The 18,889-nt window shown below is 41.7% G+C and overlaps 1 protein-coding gene across 1 annotated transcript in view; it reads left to right on the forward strand.

Moving 5' to 3' along the window:
- The window catches only part of DNAH8 (dynein axonemal heavy chain 8), a 317,992-nt gene that overhangs the window by 243,048 nt on the left and 56,055 nt on the right, over window positions 1-18,889 (forward strand). The window contains exons 82-85 of the mRNA XM_086371558.1: window positions 2,150-2,223; window positions 5,101-5,253; window positions 5,640-5,795; window positions 18,516-18,632. Of these exons, the coding sequence (XP_086227684.1) occupies window positions 2,150-2,223; window positions 5,101-5,253; window positions 5,640-5,795; window positions 18,516-18,632 (500 nt within the window). The remainder of the gene's footprint in view (window positions 1-2,149; window positions 2,224-5,100; window positions 5,254-5,639; window positions 5,796-18,515; window positions 18,633-18,889) is intronic.

The raw sequence follows: 18,889 nt of genomic DNA on the forward strand, positions 1-18,889 counted from the left end.
CAAAACAAGAGAGACTCAGTGTCTCTTTGTACAATTCAGAGGCTCCTCCCATTCGAGTTCCACCTTCCCTTTCTTCTTTTATAGGGTTTGTGGGTTCTTCTCAGATGCCCTGGGAACAGTGCCTAGTTCCTCTTCAGCAGGAGAGATTCATGAGGGCTTTGTTGGGAGAATCCAGCTATGTTCAGTGACTTATGGACAATTGCAGTTCCTAGTTCTTCAAGCAGTGCTCTGTCAGTCCTCTCAGGCACAAACTGCTGAGTTTCACCCTGTGACCCTGAGTCCACAAATAATTCTAATGCTGCACCCTACCAGCACTCACGGAATCTCTGGCCATTAACCCCATGGTGCTGTATTTTAAGTGGTGTGCCCTGGCAGCTTCTTCCCTGGTTCCTGACATACTTCTGTCTCCAGCCTATGAATTTCTCTCATTCTCTGTAGCTTCTACCAGCAGTTTCCAAATCAGCCTCATTGTTTGCCCAATCACAGCTGCCCATTTTTCTGAGGATTCAGATCACTCCAATAGAGTAAGTCAAAAGCATGCATTGCTTCACAGCGTATACACTGACTTCCTTTCTCTGTGCCCCTAGAGATCTAGAGATCATGCCTTTAAAATTAAAGAAGACCTGGGTCCACAAAAGCTTACTTCAAAGTTAATTTCTAATTTCAGTTTCCCAAGTATGATTCAGAGACTTCTTTTTTTTCTTCTTTAATCCATTGTATATTCGTGCCTCCTTTGTCAAAGATAAGGTGTCCATATGTGCGTGGATTTATCTCTGGGCTTTCTATTTTGTTCCACTGATCAATATTTCTGTCTTTGTGCCAGTACCATACTGTCTTGATAACTGTGGCTTTGTAATACAGCCTGAAGTCAGGTAGGTTGATTCCTCCAGTTCCATTCTTCTTTCTCAAGATAGCTTTGGCTATTCGAGGTTTTTTGTATTTCCATACAAATTGTGAAATTATTTGTTCTAGCTCTGTGAGGAATACCGTTGGTAGCTTGATAGGGATTGCATTGAATCTATAAATTGCTTTGGGTAGTATACTCATTTTCACTATATTGATTCTTCCAATCCATGAACATGGTATATTTCTCCATCTATTAGTGTCCTCTTTGATTTCTTTCACCAGTGTTTTATAGTTTTCTATATATAGGTCTTTAGTTTCTTTAGGTAGATATATTCCTAAGTATTTTATTCTTTCCGTTGCAATGGTGAATGGAATTGTTTCCTTAATTTCTCTTTCTGTTTTCTCATTATTAGTGTATAGGAATGCAAGGGATTTCTGTGTGTTGATTTTATATCCTGCAACTTTACTATAATCATTGATTAGTTCTAGTAATTTTCTGGTGCAGTCTTTAGGGTTTTCTATGTAGAGGATCATGTCATCTGCAAATAGTGAGAGTTTTACTTCTTCTTTTCCTTCTACAGTTTAGTGAATTCACATGACAGGCACAAGTGTGGTTCTCCACCTGGGACATCAAATTCACTAATGAGCCTCAATACTGTATATTCTGCTGAGTTATAATCACATCTCTAATCTTGGAGTGGTTTCCACTTTTTCTTAAGGCTCCTTTTTCTCAGTTCCAAGAGGATTTGATCCTGAGGAGCAGTTACCCCTGAATATAGTCATCATGGGGATGAATTGCTACGAGTTCCATCTCAGAAAATGGACAAATAGGCAAACAAAACCTGGACAGACAGAACACTGCAAGCTTGACATCATAAAAGAATAAAAAGATTGGTATCCAATCTTTACTGAAACATCTGCTGAAACACCAAAAAATTATTCTAATCAAAACATAGAGCAAAACTAAAAAATCCTCTTTCCTTCTAAATACCTGTGATAGCATTGCAGCTGCCTCTCCCCATCAGTCTGTCTCCTCATTATCCCCAAAGACCCCAGAACTCTTTAAAAGCTCTGCCTCGTGCCTTTTGTCTTTCTCTCTTTGTCCTTCCCTTTCCATGTAGTGCCTCCAGTCTGCTCCACTCCTTTCTCTCACCAACACAACCAAAAGCCAGACTTATTTGCATAACAGACTTTCCTTAGAAGCCATAGAGGGAGGGAGGCTATGACAACTCAGAAATTAATTTTTCATCCCAATCCTGTTATAAAATTTACGTTTGATCATAGTAATCCTTCTGTATTACAGAATGCAGAACTATCTCAATGGGGCAAGGACAAGAAGTACATGCTCGAAAGCTGATTCAGATGTCAATGCAGCAGGTATGTAGCAATGGAAACTACTCTTCATGCAACTTTCTTGATATGATTCCTCTGGCCATCTGATCCACCTAGCACCACCCCTATGATGGGTAGAGTGTTCTTCCTGTGATGCTCAATTTTCCATTTTGATTTATGCATATAGAGTAAATGTTGGTTACTTAAGGATTTTGAACCTTCAGTTAGTTGGCTCCTGAAATCCCCACAAAATACTTGTTCCATCTTCTAGAGCATGTGCTCCATTTTTGTTTTCACTAAATATTTTTTGGTAATTTGGCAGATACACTTTCTGGTTCATAAAGAATGCAGCTCTAGCAGTCTTGGAATGTCATGATCAATATTAATAGATAGTGCTTAAGAAGTGACAGATTGAGATAGTCAAATTTCAATTTTCGGTTAAAGTGAGCCTTTCATTTTTCATTAATGGATAGTTTCAGGCAAATAAGAAATATTTGAGGGTGTTATGTTTAAATATTGATAACAGTTTTTACTGAAAATTGCAAGCTGGATGGAATGTTGAGAAATATTTTTCATCACACCTAATAAATACACAGGACATTAATTTTCTAGAAAAGCTTGGTTGATCGCAGTTTCAGCAGCAATAAGAAATTGCACCATTTATAAAAATAAAATAAAGTCTTGGTTTATTTTTAAGCTTTTGATCTCATAATGTCCCTAGCAACTTTTCCCTGGGAATTAATGACTATAGAGGGTTAATGGGCTAAAACTCTGCTTGGGTCATCAAGTTTTCAGACTAACCATTAATTCTCAAGTGCCCTAAGCCTTAATCTTTATCAGTTAATTAAATTCAATAATATATGGTATTTAATTTATATATACCAAAGCAATTATATATAGTTATTTTTACTCAGATAAAATGATTCACTCTGTTGAATGATCTGACTGTTTGACTTTGGGCCTTAAATAATTTCTTTAGTTTCCACGAGTGAGAAGCTTTTAAATTTGAATACAGCATTCACATTAACTTTCTTTGGAATATTAGTTTTTTTTATAACTTCTGTGTTCTGTGTCTCAAGGTGGGATAAATATTGATAATATTGGCAGTATAAAAATCAAACAAACAGAACTTCCCTGGCTGTCTAATGGTTAAGATTCTGAGCTTCCAAAGCAGGGGGTGTGCGTTCGATCCCTGGTTGGGGAACTAAGATCCCACATGCCATGAGGCATAGGCAAAAACAAAACAGATAACAACAATAATACCAACAATAAGCATGAACAGGTACAGCCACATTGTCACTTGAAAGATTTAGGATAAAGCTGACATTGTGGAATTCAGAGCAGGGAATCAGAGAGTAACTGGATCCACAAGGACCCAGAGTTCTGACCATGAATTTCATCTTATTGACGACCTGGTTGTCTAGACCAAAAAGTCCCCTTTGCTATTTAAGCCAATCTGAGTTGTGTTTTCTCTTGCAGTTTAAGGCATAATATATATGCCTTACCATATGTATACTGAGCTCAATAACTTGTAGCTGTATTTATTTGATCTTGTTGCATAAAGTATATCAAAGCATCAGCTGGCTAGTAAACTATGTTCTTATAGAACTGTGATGGCTATGTGACATATTGTGAAGGTTTTATCAATATTTAGATAGTGCTTAATAAACTTTGTGGTTTCAGGAACATCTGGGAGGAGTGATGACAAAGAATAAGATTTAGTGTTGGGGTGGGAGGTGGGAGGGAGGTTCCAGAGGGAGGGGACATATGTATACCTGTGGCTGGTACATGTTGATGTATGGCAGAGGCCAACACAATGTTGTAAAGCGATTATCCTTCCATTAAAAAGAAGTAAAATGTTGAAAAAGATTTAGTATTATGGTAGCAGGCATGCTCAGTCACTCAGTTGTGTCCAACTCTGCGACCCCATGGACTGTAGCCCACCAGGCTCCTCTGTAGACAGGATTTTCCAGGCAAGAATACTGGTAGCAAATGTCACCAAATGTATTGCCTCTGGTGAAGTAAAATTTGTGTTTCAAGGCAGGAGAAGAAAACTGTAGCGTAAAATCGGCTCTGCCTCCTCGTTTGGGCCTCCTGCCTCCCCTGTGCGGTGTGTCTGCATTATGCATCAGCCAGGCCTCCTCAGAGGTGGGAATGCCTGCTCCAGTGCAAAGATCAGGTTTATTTTTCCCCATTTCTTTGACACTAACAATGTAGCTTCTTACAGATTAGCATGGTGACTTGTTGCTGTCTTTGTATATGCTTACATGGACTGTGTATCTTTGGTGAACTTCATGTGAAATGTCAGCATGTCATTTTGATGTATGATCCTTTGTCTTGAAAATGCCTATGACTGTGCCTTTGACTTCTAATAGGTGGGACAGTCAGAGCCTCTGGGTCTGTCTCCCAGGCTATAATCCTCAGTTTGGCTCCATTAAAATTCTCTCTTTTCTTCCTAACTTGATTGTTGATGAATTTTCGTCAACTCCTCCAACTTTTCATGAGGTCATGTGCATCTCTTTGTGACAGTGGATGGCTTGGCTTTGGCGTGAGTCCCTTCTGATTTACCTTAGGCCGGACAAGTTGCAAATTCCAAAATACCCGTTTCCACCATTAGATGGCGCACACACTGTACTTAGTAAAGTCTGACTTCGTTGTAATTTCTGTTCCCTTCTGAACCAGGGGTGACAGAGTAACATTCATTTTGAAACCGCTTGATTCCAAGTAACCAGCTTTACCAGAAGCAGGGGAAAAAACGTTTGTATTGACATATAATAATTCCATTAACATATGTGCTTAAAACAGAGTATTCACATGCCCCGAGCAAAAGTTTAAAAAATATATTTATACGTACACTTTGTTTTATTAAAATCATTGCAAAAAAGTTATGAGGAATTAACACGAGGTCATTTTTCAATACAGGGTGGCTGGGTGTTACTGCAGAATTGTCACCTTGGCCTAGAATTCATGGAAGAATTGCTGGAGACTTTGACCATCACAGAAACCATCGATGATACTTTCCGAGTGTGGATAACCACCGAGCCGCACATCCGGTTTCCCATTACATTGCTTCAGGTTTGTTACTATGAGATGAGTGTCTTTGCCTTGAGACTTATACAAATGAAGATGACACTTCTGTCATTACTGAAAGATGGCAAACGTAACAGGCTTCTTTTGGTCAAGTCTGCATTGTAAAATCTTAATGCCACGATCGTCAAAACCTTGACTATAATCATCAAGGTTATATAGTAAATATCCCCACAGGAGAGTTATGAGACTCGGTATTAATTTATTGGGTTTTAGCTCTGATCAATGTGACTAGTTTACACGATGCCTTTTTATGTACCACAAGCATATTGTTGTCTGATGTATTGTCATTTCTATTTTATCCTTCGCAGTAATTTATAGAAACAAAAGTACTATTTACCCTTTTTTTTTCCACTATTTGCTTTTTATGACAGACTTCTCTCAAATTCACTAATGAGCCACCCCAAGGCGTTCGCGCAGGTCTGAAAAGAACATTTGCGGGGATTAATCAAGACCTCCTGGACATCAGTAATTTACCCATGTGGAAGCCAATGCTGTACACCGTAGCGTTTCTGCACTCCACCGTGCAGGTAACTTCTGGGAACGGTGTGCACTTTCAGAAGATGCTAGCAATGTTATGTTTGCCCCCCTGCTCCACGGTCTGGTGTCCTCACCTCGCTTCCATTTTCCTTCATGGCAATTTTTCCCCCACCTGGCACGGGATGCGCATATTTGCGTATGTATTTAAAGCATCTTCCTGCCCCCAGCCCCCACCTCGGCCCCTAGAGTGTAAGATTCTCTGGGGCGATGACTCTGTCCTTTGGAAACTGCTGGGTCTCCGCTTGTCACAGCAGCAGCTTCAGCATTGCCAGAGCTTAATACATGTTTGTGGGATGAGCAAGCGAATTGCTCTGATAGGAACTGGATCTTGAAAGTTGCCTATGCTGTTGTTCTCTGTACCATCTCATGTAATGCTAACAATCACCTTTCAGGGTAGGATTTATCACCATCTGCAAAGTGAGGGAATTGAGACTCAGAGAGGTTAGGCAATATTATATATACCATCTCATGTAATACTAATAACCGCCTTTCAGGGTAGGATTTATCACCATCTGGAAAATGGGGAAATTGAGACTCAGAGAGGTTAAGGTCCTTCCTAAATGGTGAATCTAGGAGTCACACCCCATGTTGCCTGCCTTGGATGCAAGTATGTTTGGACCCTCGTCCCCACTGGGGACAGTGGTGGCCATGGTGTTTGGAAGATGAGTCATAGGGGTCGGCTGTCGTCTTCAGGTTGTTTCTGATTTGCTTGTACTGTGTGGCTACCCAGCAGTGTCTCCATGGGTTCCCGGTTTTGTTTTTTCATTTGTTACCCCTTTGTTCTATGTTTGGATTTTGTTCTGTATTTGAAAGCTATATAATTTTTAATTAGTAAATACAATTAAATACAAATAAAAATAAATCAGTAATTTGTTTTTGGCCGCACTGGATCTTCGTTGCTGAACACAGGCTTTTTCTAGTTGTGGCGAGTGGGAGCTATTGGAGTTGTGGTGCGCGGGCTTCTCTCATTGTGACGGAGCACGGGTTCCTGAGCTCGTGGGCTCCTGAGCCCGTGGGCTCCATAGTTGTGGCGCTCTGGCTTAGTTGCCCTGTGGCCTGTGGAATCTTCCGGACCAGGGATTGAACCTGTGTCCCCTGCATTGGCAGGCACATTCTTAATCTCTGGACCACCAGGGAAGCCCAGGCTGTGTAATTTTAATGTACTTGATTCACTCTTGATTTCACGGAGAGATAAAGGGGCTCCTTGAACTCTTTCCAACATTTCTTCTTTTCCTGAAGTTGGAGTGAGGACAAAATAAATCAACTGGTTTGAACCAGGAGTCAGGGTTCAACTGTGCCCAGCGGCCAGCAGAGCTTGACGTCATCTTTGCCTGCCCTGCCCAAAGGGAAAGATGGAGGGGAATTGGGTGCTCCCCCCAGGAAATACTGGGCGTGTTTACCCGCAGGTTCCCTGTCGCCACCACTTTACCAGGTATAACACTGCCCAACTGAGAGGCAGTGCAGAGGGACACTGGTGTTTCTCTGCCCCCACCCTGAGAAGTTAAAATCAGAATAAATGCTTTGTGGGTGGTTATTTTTACTAAGTTCCACTGTGGCCTCTGGATTGATTGTAAATTACGGTTTTCATGTCACTGAAGCTGATTTCATACATTCTTATCTGGGAATTGTTGGGTTTGCTAGACCTTATCACACTCTAATACAAACAGTGCTTTAACTCTGATATTTAATGCCCAATTCACAAACAGTAAATTTTATGGTTCTTTTCCTAGTAATGATGGTTCAACTTTTCCACCATGCTTATCACGAATAGACGTTTGGGGGTATTTTCCATACGGTCAAGACGGCAGTCTGTGTTTTTAGTGGCCATTATCCAAGTGCTAAAAAGAAGAAAAGGAGTCTGGGCCAGTCATGCAGCCAAAGTGTACTTGCACTTAATGTGACTCATATTTGGATTAAAACAAAAAAAAAAAATCTCCACTGCTAGGGCCATGAAGTTCACAGTGGCATGTCTATAAAAAAATTTGTGAAGATCTCTTAAAATCCAATCATAGTGTATTAGAGCACTTCATAGAGAGTCAGGAGGCCTGGGCTTTAGACTTGTTGTGACATCAGTTAGCTACGTAAGGTCGGTCCAGTTTTATCCCTTTGGGGGCCTCTGTTTCCCCATCTGTGTGTTTCAAGGCAGAAGGAAGTGATCTTTCAAGATTTTTCCCATTTCTAACATTCTGTTGTCCAGCTCTATGATTACACAAGGAGTGTAGATAATTCAAGCATTTCCCCTCACCCTGCATCCTCCATTCTAGTTTCAATTAGAGAAATGTTTTAATGTTTTTCAGTTAGACAAAATGTCCTCGGTCACCCTTCTCCTCCTGCCCCCAATCTTTCCCAGAATCAGGGTCTTTTCCAATGAGTCGGCTCTTCACATCAGGGGGCCAAAGTATTGGAGCTTCAGCTTCAGCATCAGTCCTTCCAATGAGTATTCAGGGTTGATTTCCTTTGAGATTGACTGGTTTGCTCTCCTTTCTGTCCAAGGAACTCTCAAGAGTCTTCTCCAACACCACAGTTCCAAAGCATCAATTCTTTGGTGCTCAGCCTTCTTTATGGTCCAACTCTCACATCCATACAGGTCTACTGGAAAAACCACAACTTTGACGATATGGACCTTTGTTGGCAAAGTGATATCTTAGCTTTTTAATGTTGTCTGGGTTTAATCCCTGGGTTGGAAAGATCCCCTGGAGAAGGGAAAGGCCACCTACTCCAGTATTCTGGCCCGGAGAATTCCATGGACTGTATGGTCCGTGGCTTCGCAAAGGGTAGGACACGACTGAGCGATGTACACTTTCACTTCAGGTTTTTCATAGCTTTCCTTCCAAGAAGCAGGCATCTTTTAGTTTCATGGCTGCAGTAACTGTCCACAGTGGTTTTGGAGCCCAAGAAAATAAAATCTGCCACTATTTCCATTCTTTCCCTGTCAGTTGCCATGAAGTGATGGGACCAGATATCATGATCTTAGTCTTTTGAATGTTGAATTTTAAGCCAACTTTTTCACTCTCCTCTTTCACTTTCATCAAGAGGCTCTTTAGTTCCTCTTCACTTTCTGCCATAAGGGTGGTGTCATCTGCATATCTGAGGTTATTGATATTTCTTCCAGCAATCTTAATTCCAGCTTGTGCTTCATCCAGCCCGGCATTTCTCATGATGTACTCTGCATATAAGTTAAATAAGCAGGGTGACTTATACAGCCTTGAGGTACTCCTTTCCCAATTTGGAACCAGTCTGTTGTTTGATGTTCAGTTCTGTTATTCCTTGACCTGCATGCAAATGTCTTAGGAGGCAGTTAAGGTGGTCTGATATTTCCATCTTTTTAAGAGTTTTCCACAGTTGATTGTGATCCACACTGTCAAAGGCGTTAGCATAGTCAATGAAGCAGAAGTAGATGTTTTTCTTGAATTCTTTTGCTTTTTCTATGATCCAATAGATGTTGGCAATTTGATTTCTGGTTCATCTGCCTTTTCTAAACCCAGTTTGAACATCTGGAACTTCTTGGTTCACATACTATGGAAGACTAGCTTGAAGGATTTTGAGCATTACCTTGCTAGCATGTGAAATGATTGCAACTGTGCAATAGTTTGAACATTCTTTGACATTGCCTTTCCTTGGGATTGGAATGAAAACTGACCTTTTCCAGTCCTATGGCCACTGCTGAGCTTTCTAAATTTGCTGGCATGTTGAGTGCAGCACTTTCACAGCATCATCTTTTAGGATTTGAAATAGCTCAGCTGAAATTTCAACACCTCCACTAGCTTTGTTTGTAGTGATGCTTCCTAAGGGCCACTTGACCTCACACTCAAAGATGTCTGACTCTAGGTGAGTGATCACATCATCGTGGTTATCCAGGTCATTAAGACCTTTTTTGTATAGTTCTTCTGTGTATTCTTGCCACCTCTTCTTAATCTCTTCTCCTTCTGTTAGGTCCTTGCTGTTTCTGTCCTTTTGCCCAACTTTGCATGAAATGTCCCCTTGGTTTCTCTAATTTTCTTGAAGAGATCTCTAGTCTTTCCCATTCTGTTGTTTTCCTCTATTTCTTTGCATTGTTCGCTTACGAAGGCTTTCTTATCTCTCCTTACTATCCTTTGGAACTCTGCATTCAGATGGGTATAGCTTTCCTTTTCTCCTTTGCCTTTTGCTTCTCTTCTTTTCTCAGCTATTTGTAAGGCCTCCTCAGACAACCACCTTGCCTTGCTGCATTTCTTTTGGGGGAATGGTGTGGTCACCGTCTCCGGTACAATGTTGCAAACCTCCATCCATCATTCTTCAGGCACTGTTTATCAGATCTAGTCCCTTGAATCTATTTCTCACTTCCACTGTATAATCATAAGGGATTTGATTTAGGTCATATCTGAATGGTCTAGTGGTTTTCCCTACTTTCTTCAATTTAAGTCTGAATTTTGCAATAAGGAGTTCATAATCTGAGCCACAGTCAGCTCCTGGTCTTGTTTTTGCTGACTGTACAGAGCGTCTCATCTTTGGCTGCAAAGAATACAATCAATCTGATTTCGGCATTGACCATCTGGTGATGTCCATGTGTAGAGTCATCTCTTATGTTATTGGAAGAGGGTGTTTGTTGTGACCAGTGCCTTCTCTCATGCACGCGAGAGACTCTTGGAGGGCACAAACAAAACCTTGTGCACACCAGGACCCAGGGAAAGGAGCAGTGACCCCCACAGGAGACTGAAGCAGACCTGCCTGCGAGTGTCTAAGGGTCTCCTGTGGAGGTGTGGGTCAGTAGTGGGCTGCTGTGGGGACAGGTGCACTGGCAGCACAGTCCTGGGACATGCAGGCAGCATGCAACATAAGTCCTCTTGGAGGAGGTCACCATTAGCCCCCCAATAAGTCACCAGGTGGGTGATCCACAAACTGGAACCTTGAGACCTCCATGAACGGTGTGAAAAGGCAAAAAGATATGACACTGAAAGATGAGCTTCTTAGGTCAGTAGGTGTCCAATAAGTTACTGGGGAAGAACAGAGAAGTAGCTCCAGAAAGAATGAAGAGACTGAGACAAAGCAGAAATGATGCCCAGTTGTGGACATGTCTGGTGGAGAAAGCAAAGTCCAGTGACATAAAGAACACTGTTGCATAGGAACGTGGAGTGGTAGGTCCATGAGTCAAAGTAAATCAGTTAGGATAGACCTAGTCTGATAGAAAAATCCAGAATTCTTTAGGGGCTCGTGGTCCTGCGTCAGCAGCATTCATGTCACCTGAGACTTCTACGAGATGAATCTCAGGACCCACCCCGGATCTGCTGAATCAGAATCTGTGTTGTAATAAGATGCCCAAGTGATCTGTGTGCACGTTAGGGTTTAAGACACAACTGTTATAGGAAGGACTATTCTGCAAAGAAAGATTTTGGTTTATATTTTTCTATTGTTGGATATAAAAGCCAAATACCTGATTTGTTAATTGGTGAATTGATTCTTCCCAATTTTCCTGGATGTCCCTTGCTTTCTACAACATGATATATATACTTTTGTCCTTTAGAGACTGAATAAAAGAAGAGGGAATTGGTTCATGTCACATAATCCGAAGCTTCTGGACTAGGGAAATTGGTGGCAAAACTCACCCTCGGCTCTCCAGTGCTGACATGGAGACAGAATTTTGGGTGAAGTAGAAGAGAATAGCTTTATTGTTTTGTCGGGCAAGGGGGGCCACAGTGGACTAATGTTCTTGAAACTGAGTGTACCAGCCTGGAGCGGGTAGTGAGGAGTCGTACACTCAGCTCGTGGCCATTCTTCTGACTGGTTGGTGGTGAGGTAAGAAGGACTCAGCATCATCAGTTGTTTGGTTCCAGCTGGTCTGATGTCTGTGTGTTTGTGGGCAATATACAGGTAACTTCTACCTGGTGGTGGTTCCAGTCTCTGTAAAACAACTCAAAGGATGTGGCTCAGAATATTGTCTGTAGTCCTTGAGGAAGAACCAAAGGTCCTTGACATTTTTTTTTTAACGACTAAGCTATTATTATTTCTTCCTTTTGTATTTTCTCACCTCTCTGATTAAATTTTCGACTAAAGTTTTTCTACAGACGGAAGGCAGGTGAAGGACATGGTTGGGGGGGTCTATTCTGGGAAGAGTCTGCTCACTTCCAAGGGGTTCATGTTGGAGTCCATCACACATGAGAACGCAGGACCAAGTGGTGGAACAGCCACCCCCACCTGCCCTCCAGTGTGTTTCTCTTACCGAACCATGGCTTGGCCTCATGCACCCCACCTCAAGGGCATCATGTGTTATGTGGATCCTACTCTTATCGCAGAGGATGAAATGAGCAGCCCTCCTCTCCTGCAAGGAGGGGAAGTAGATTTGACTGATCAAGGACAACTGTCTTGGGTAGAAGAGTGGCGGAGGGTGTCTTGAGGTGGGAGCAGGCTTACCCAGGGGGAGGGGGTGACCTGGGGGCCGCCATGGAAACTTGCATAGATGCACCAACCAATTCTGCACCAAGTTCTGCTCACTCCCGACTCCCCCAGCTTCCCTCCCTCCTCCTCCAGGAACTTGGCTCTGAGGTTACTGCTGCCGAGTCAGCTCTCACTGCAGCCAGCTGATGTCTCTGCCTCGGCCAGCCAGTCCTCCTGCCCTCCCCATGGGAGCCTTGCATCCCAGTGCCCTGGTGCATGCCTCCACTTACTTGGCCACTACTTCTTGAGAACAATTCCTGCATCCTCTGAAAGATGACTCGCAAGGGAAGCGTCCTTCTGGTGTCAATATTCTCTCACTACCATTTCCCAGAAGCTCCAATGTAGCACTATCCTGGGCTTCAGAGCAAGCCCACACTCACCCTTCAGGATTTTAGTTTTAAATATATCCTCCTCCAAAGTCTGGGTCTTCTGAAACTCAACAATTCCATCTGTAGTCTCCTGCCAACAGTTCCTGCAGAAGTTTAGGAAAACATTGGCTGTTTTGTTCCCCCTGATGATCCCTGTACTGCCCCTTGTGGCACACCACATTGGACCCTGAGCATCTTAAGCAGGGGTCCAGCAAACTGAACCTGTGAACATCTTAAGCATCTCTCTTAAGCATCTTATCTTAATGACTGGATCCTCAGCCACTGCTTGGATCCAGAATCCCTTGGAGGAGGCATTGTGGTGAAGTTCTCAGACCTTTGTAAAATTTTCCACGTGATTCTAGTATTCAGTGAGAATGGAGAATAACTGCCAAAGAGCCACTGCCCTTGGGGGAGGTGTTGTTAGTCATTTTTATGTCCTTTTCATGGTTTGGATATTTCTCTTTCTCACTTTGGCTTGCCACATTGAAGCCCATGTTTGGGACTTATGAGTGATACACAACTTTGTGAGGTTTATTACAAGAGTCTTTGATTAGCAGCTCTAACTGCCTGCAGGGGCAGTTGCAAACTTGGAAATTTTACCATGGCTATTAAAATATTTGTTAATATTTAATAAAAATGGCCATATCTGTGGGGCTCAGGGAGTACCACTGTTAACAGTTCCTCATTAGAAAAGTGTTTACTTTTCTGACTTCTTTTTTAGGTTTAAGCCTTGACAAATACTCAATTAAAATTTAATAGTCTGAATACCAGTTCTTGCTTTGGGGAGGTGTGATAATAAAGTTCTTAGTGCAAATCTCTTGAAAATAATTATAGTAACGATACAGAATTTTTTAAAAATATCTTTTACACGTTCCTGTATAAAAGGGGTCAGAACCCTTTTTCCCAGGGGTTCTGACTATTTCTGTTAATTATTTTAACCTATTGATGTTTCTGGAGAAGGCAATGGCACCCCACTCTAGTACTCTTGCCTGGAAAATCCCATGGACGGAGGGGCCTGGTGGGCTGCAGTCCGTGGGGTCACTAGAGTCGGACACAGCTGAGTGACTTCATTTTCACTTTTCACTTCCATGCACTGGAGAAGGAAATGGCAACCCACTCCAGTGTTCTTGCCTGGAGAATCCCAGGGATGGGGAAGCCTGGTGGGCTGCTGTCCATGGGGTCGCCCAGAGTCAGACACGACTGAAGCGACTTAGCAGCAGCATTGATGTTTCTCTTATATTGTCCAGTATGGATTTTATTTTTTATTTTATGTTAGCTCCAGTTATTAAATAAATAGGATGCAATGCTCTAAAGAGAGCCTTGCTTTGAAGATGAGCCTGAAATGATTCTGCACTGGACTGTGGGAGAGAAGATCGTTAGGCTGAGGTAGATTCTAACATAAAACTGGAAATGGCTTTGACATCGTTAAAACGATGATTTCATTGAACATCTCTTTGGTGTTCTATGGAGGGTTCCACATTTCCATATTGTGTTGGTAGTTGTGTTTTATATATCCTTTGGAACAGAAAGTAGGAACTGTATTGGTTAAATTCAGTAGGGAGTAGACTAGTCTTCCTAAAATCATGACTCTAGAAACTGAATAATGGATTAACAACTCCTTTCTGCTGAGTCAGGTTTAGCTCTTTCTTCTGATGTTCAAATCTGTCTGCGTTCCATCCACCCCTGAATCATCACGTGGGGCTGTGGTTCCAGATGTACTCAGCAGAGGCTGTCCCCTGCTGCAGTGGCACAGTTCTGCAGCCTCTTTCTGGACAGATCGTGAGCTCTGCACTCCTGTCTTTGCTCCTGACCTTGACCAAGCTCAGGATTCTTTTCTCCCTTCTGTTCAAACACCAGCTGCAGTTTCGTTCTTCCCAGGAGCCCTTGATTGAATGTCTTCTTCAAGCTTAACGTCTGTGAAATTTTGACAGTTAATTATACTTACTACCATTTTGTCCTCCCCTTGTTTCTAAGTCTTATTTTCTCAGCTAGATTAAAACTTCTTGCAAATGCACTGATTGTAATATTTTTCTATGATATCACCTAGGACTCATAATTTCAAAAACACTAATTGGATCGGAGAGATTCAATATTCCAAATATTCCAAATTCTAGCAAAGTCCTCTGCTTTTGAGCTTCAAATGAGTTCTTCGGTCACAATGGTTTGAGTCTATCCTGGTATAAATCCAAGGTGCTACTTCAGTTCAGTTCAGTTCAGCCGCTCAGTCGAGTCCGACTCTTTGCAACCCCATGAATTGAAGCACACCAGACCTCCCTGTCCTTCACCAACTCCCGGAGTTCACTCAAACTCACGTGCATTGAGTCAGTGATCCCATCCAGCCATCTCATCCTCTGTCGTCCCCTTCTCCTCCTGCCCCCAATCCCTCCCAGCATCAGAGTCTTTTCCAATGAGTCAACTCTTCGCATGAGGGGGCCAAAGTACTGGAGTTTCAGCTTTAGCATCATTCCTTCCAAAGAAATCTCAGGGCTGATCTCCTTTAGAATGGACTGGTTGGATCTCCTTGCAGTCCAAGGGACTCTCAAGAGTCTTTTCCATCACCACAGTTCAAAAGCATCAATTCTTCAGCGCTCAGCCTTCTTCACAGTCCAACTCTCACATCCATACATGACCACAGGAAAAACCATAGCCTTGACTAGACGGACCTTTGGTGGCAAAGTAATGTCTCTGCTTTTCAATATGCTATCTAGGTTGGTCATAACTTTTCTTCCAAGGAGTAAGCATCTTTTAATTTCATGGCTGAAGTCACCATTTGCAGTGATTTTGGAGCCCAAAAGATAAAGTCTGACACTGTTTCCACTGTTTCCCCATCTATTTCCCATGAAGTGATGGGACCAGATGCCATGATCTTCGTTTTCTGAATGTTGAGCTTTAAGCCAACTTTTTCACTCTTCTCTTTCACTTTCGTCAAGAGGCTTTTAAGTTCCTCTTCACTTTCTGCCATAAGGGTGGTGTCATCTGCATATCTGAGGTTATTGATATTTCTCCCTGCAATCTTGATTCCAGCTTGTGCTTCATCCAGTCCAGCGTTTCTCATGATGTACTCTGCATATAAGTTAAATAAGCAGGGTGACAATATACAGCCTTCACGTACTCCTTTTCCTATTTGGAACCAGTTCCATGTCCAGTTCTAACTGTTGCTTCCTGAACTGCATATAGGTTTCTCAAGAGGCAGGTCAGGTGGTCTGGTATTCCCATCTCTTTCAGAATTTTCCACAGTTTATTGTGGTCCACATAGTCAAAGGCTTTGGCATAGTCAATAAAGCAGAAGTAGATGTTTTTCTGGAACTCTCTTGATTTTTTGATGATCCAGTGGATGTTGGCAGTTTGATCTCTGGTTCCTCTGCCTTTTCTAAAACCAGCTTGAACATCTGGAAGTTCACGGTTCACGTATTACTGAAGCCTGGCTTGGAGAATTTTGAGCATGACTTTACTAGTGTGTGAGATGAGTGCAATTTTGCGGTAGTTTGAGCATTCTTTGGCATTGCCTTTCTTTGGGATTGGAATGAAAACTGACCTTTTCTAGTCCTGTGGCCACTGCTGAGTTTTCCAAATGTGCTGGCATATTGAGTGCAGCACTTTCACAGCATCATCTTTCAGGATTTGAAATAGCTCAACTGGAATTCCGTCACCTGGTGCTACTTAGGTGTTGTTTTTTTCTTAATTGTCACTTATAGGAATCAATAAGTACAAAAAAAAATAGCAAGAAAGTGAAATGACCTCATTTGTGAAAGAAAAGATACCTAGATTTTGTCCTTTTTTCTAAGAGGAATTAAACCATCTGTGATTTTAGTGAACCAACCTAAGAAGTGAATGTTCACAAATAAAAATTGATAGTAATGTAAAATGAAGCAAATCTCAGCATTAGGACAATTTTCAAAGATCACATTTTAAGGAACAACTGAATTGCAGTCACTCAGTGCACGTAAATGCGGACGTTTCTGTAGAGCCAATTTAACCAGCTTTGGTAATTGGAAAGGAAGAATTATTCTTCATTCAGTCTCCTGTCTAACTGACCAGCAAATTTTAAAAATTAAGTCAAAATGGGTAAAACTATTTTAGAGATGATCCTTTCTTTTAATGGGAAAACATTTGCATTTTAATTATAAGTGTATTTTTGCATTTTTCACTTTGAAGTCTTCAAGATGGAAGTAATTCTAGAGACTCAAGGGTTAGCCGAATGCATTTTTGTGTTAATGTCCTATAGATCCTCCAAGCCACCCTTGCTCCTGGAACAACCTGAACGAGGCTCACCTGAGTGAGCTCTGATTAGGACAAACTCTGAATACCAATTCTGAACTCTTAAGTTCAAATTCCTGGGAGAGGGGATGTTGTTGGTCTTGGGCTGGTTGTCCACCTTTGATCTAATTAGCTAGAGTGGAAATGGGAGTCCCTCCATACAAATGCCTGATACCTGACAACCCAACCTAAAGAAGAACAGTTCTAGAAATAATGGTAGCAGTTTACATGTCTAAGGGTTGTTTGTCCTCAGTCTGATCTCCCAGGGCCAGGACATCTGGACCCAATTTAATCTTGATTTAGGATACACTTAAAAGCATATCCTGTGCGGTGTGTGTTCAGTTGTGTCCAACTCCTTGTGTTCAGGAGTCTTTGTTACTCCCATGGACTGTAGCCCACTAGGCTCCTCTGCCCATGGAATTTTCCAGGCAAGAATGCTAGAGTAGTTTGCCATTTCATTCTCCAGGGGATCTTGCTGGCCCAGGGATCAAACCTGCATCTCTTGTGTCTCCTGCCTTGGCAGGTGGTTTCTTTACCAAAAATCAGTAATTAAAGCTTCTCACTTTCTCAGTTTCTTCTCTGACTTGTCTGTGAATTTGCCCAAATGAAAATTCATTTAGATTCCTTTAAATGGTAGTGTTATTCATGGTCTAAAGCATGGAACAGCTGCAGAAAGAAGTATTGGAAGAAAACCGTGTGTGTGTGTGTGTGTGTGTGTATCTATGTCTGTGTATGTGTGTTGGGTTAGGGAAAGCAAAAAAGAGAAAGAAAAGCTAGTACACATTTAGAGGTAGAGAAGTGGAATTGTATCTTCCCACCAATGTATCAGGATTCTACTCTCCACGAGAGTGACACTTGGATCAATGGTCAGGAGCTAACCTGAATAAATAATTGAACTTTTCTTAGACTGACTGTGTGCTGAGGCAGGGAAAGCTGATGGTATGGTAACATTTGAGTTAATATATGTGTTTTGCTAGGTGATCAGGGTCTGAAAATATCAGTTCTGACACTCACATACCTTTAAAATGGTCTCAGAATATCAAAGCAATTGAGTCATTTGGCTTGAGCCCTGTTTGATTATTTATGAGTAATTTGATGATTTGAAATGATTAACCACTGTTTCACAGGAGAGAACAAACAAGGGCAATATGTTTTAAGGCAGGTATGTCATGTTTTACAATAGAAAATGTTTAGTTTTCAAAATCTGAAACTGCAAGATTACAAAGTGATACTAGCAGGGAGTCTGAACACCCTGTGAGCTTAGGTTATTCAACTTGAAAAGCAAAAATTCAAACCCTTACACTTCACATTTGAAACTTTCAAGAGTCCAATTTAGAACAAGTGAGTTCCTTCAACAGCTGTTTTTTGAGCACCTACTGAACTTTCTTGAGCTGACAGTGGAGACCTAGATTTTTTAAACCCCGGACTCCAATTTGGCAAATAGCCAGAGATTTGCTTTTTTTTGTCAACCATCTAGAGCCAAGGAAAAATATTTCTAATGTTTGCTGTATCCCAAACCAAATAATGGTTTGGGATATATTCTTTTATGATGTCAACTTACTTCAGTATCATGCCTTACTTTTACTGTAGTTTGTTTGAATAATAAAAAGGAATCAGCTGCAATACAAGTTAAAAACCTCACTCAATACTTAACTTTTCTTTGGTGTTTTTAAGGAGCGACGCAAATTTGGTCCCTTAGGATGGAATATTCCTTATGAGTTCAATTCTGCCGACTTTTCAGCCAGCGTTCAGTTTATTCAGAATCACCTTGATGAATGTGACATTAAGAAAGTGAGTGAAATTATTTCTTTTTGTTTGTTTGTTTTCATTGCTGTCTTTAAATCAAAGTTCTAGAGACATTCACAGTCTGGGATATGCAGTGACCCTGCTAACGTTCCCCCCAGTTCTTCCAAAAGGGATCAGTCATTCCAATCACCTGTTTACTGGTCCAGCCATTTCCAGTCACACCTCGACTGCCCATCGGAGTGCACTGGGGCTCTCCATTTCACACTTGTGTCCCCCACCCTCACCCTACCTCTGTCTCTCCC

This window comes from Bos grunniens, chromosome 23 (genome assembly GCF_055505025.1).
Source record: "Bos grunniens cultivar Pamir isolate PY7600 chromosome 23, Bosgru_T2T1.0, whole genome shotgun sequence".
Classification (NCBI taxonomy): Eukaryota; Metazoa; Chordata; class Mammalia; order Artiodactyla; family Bovidae; genus Bos; species Bos grunniens.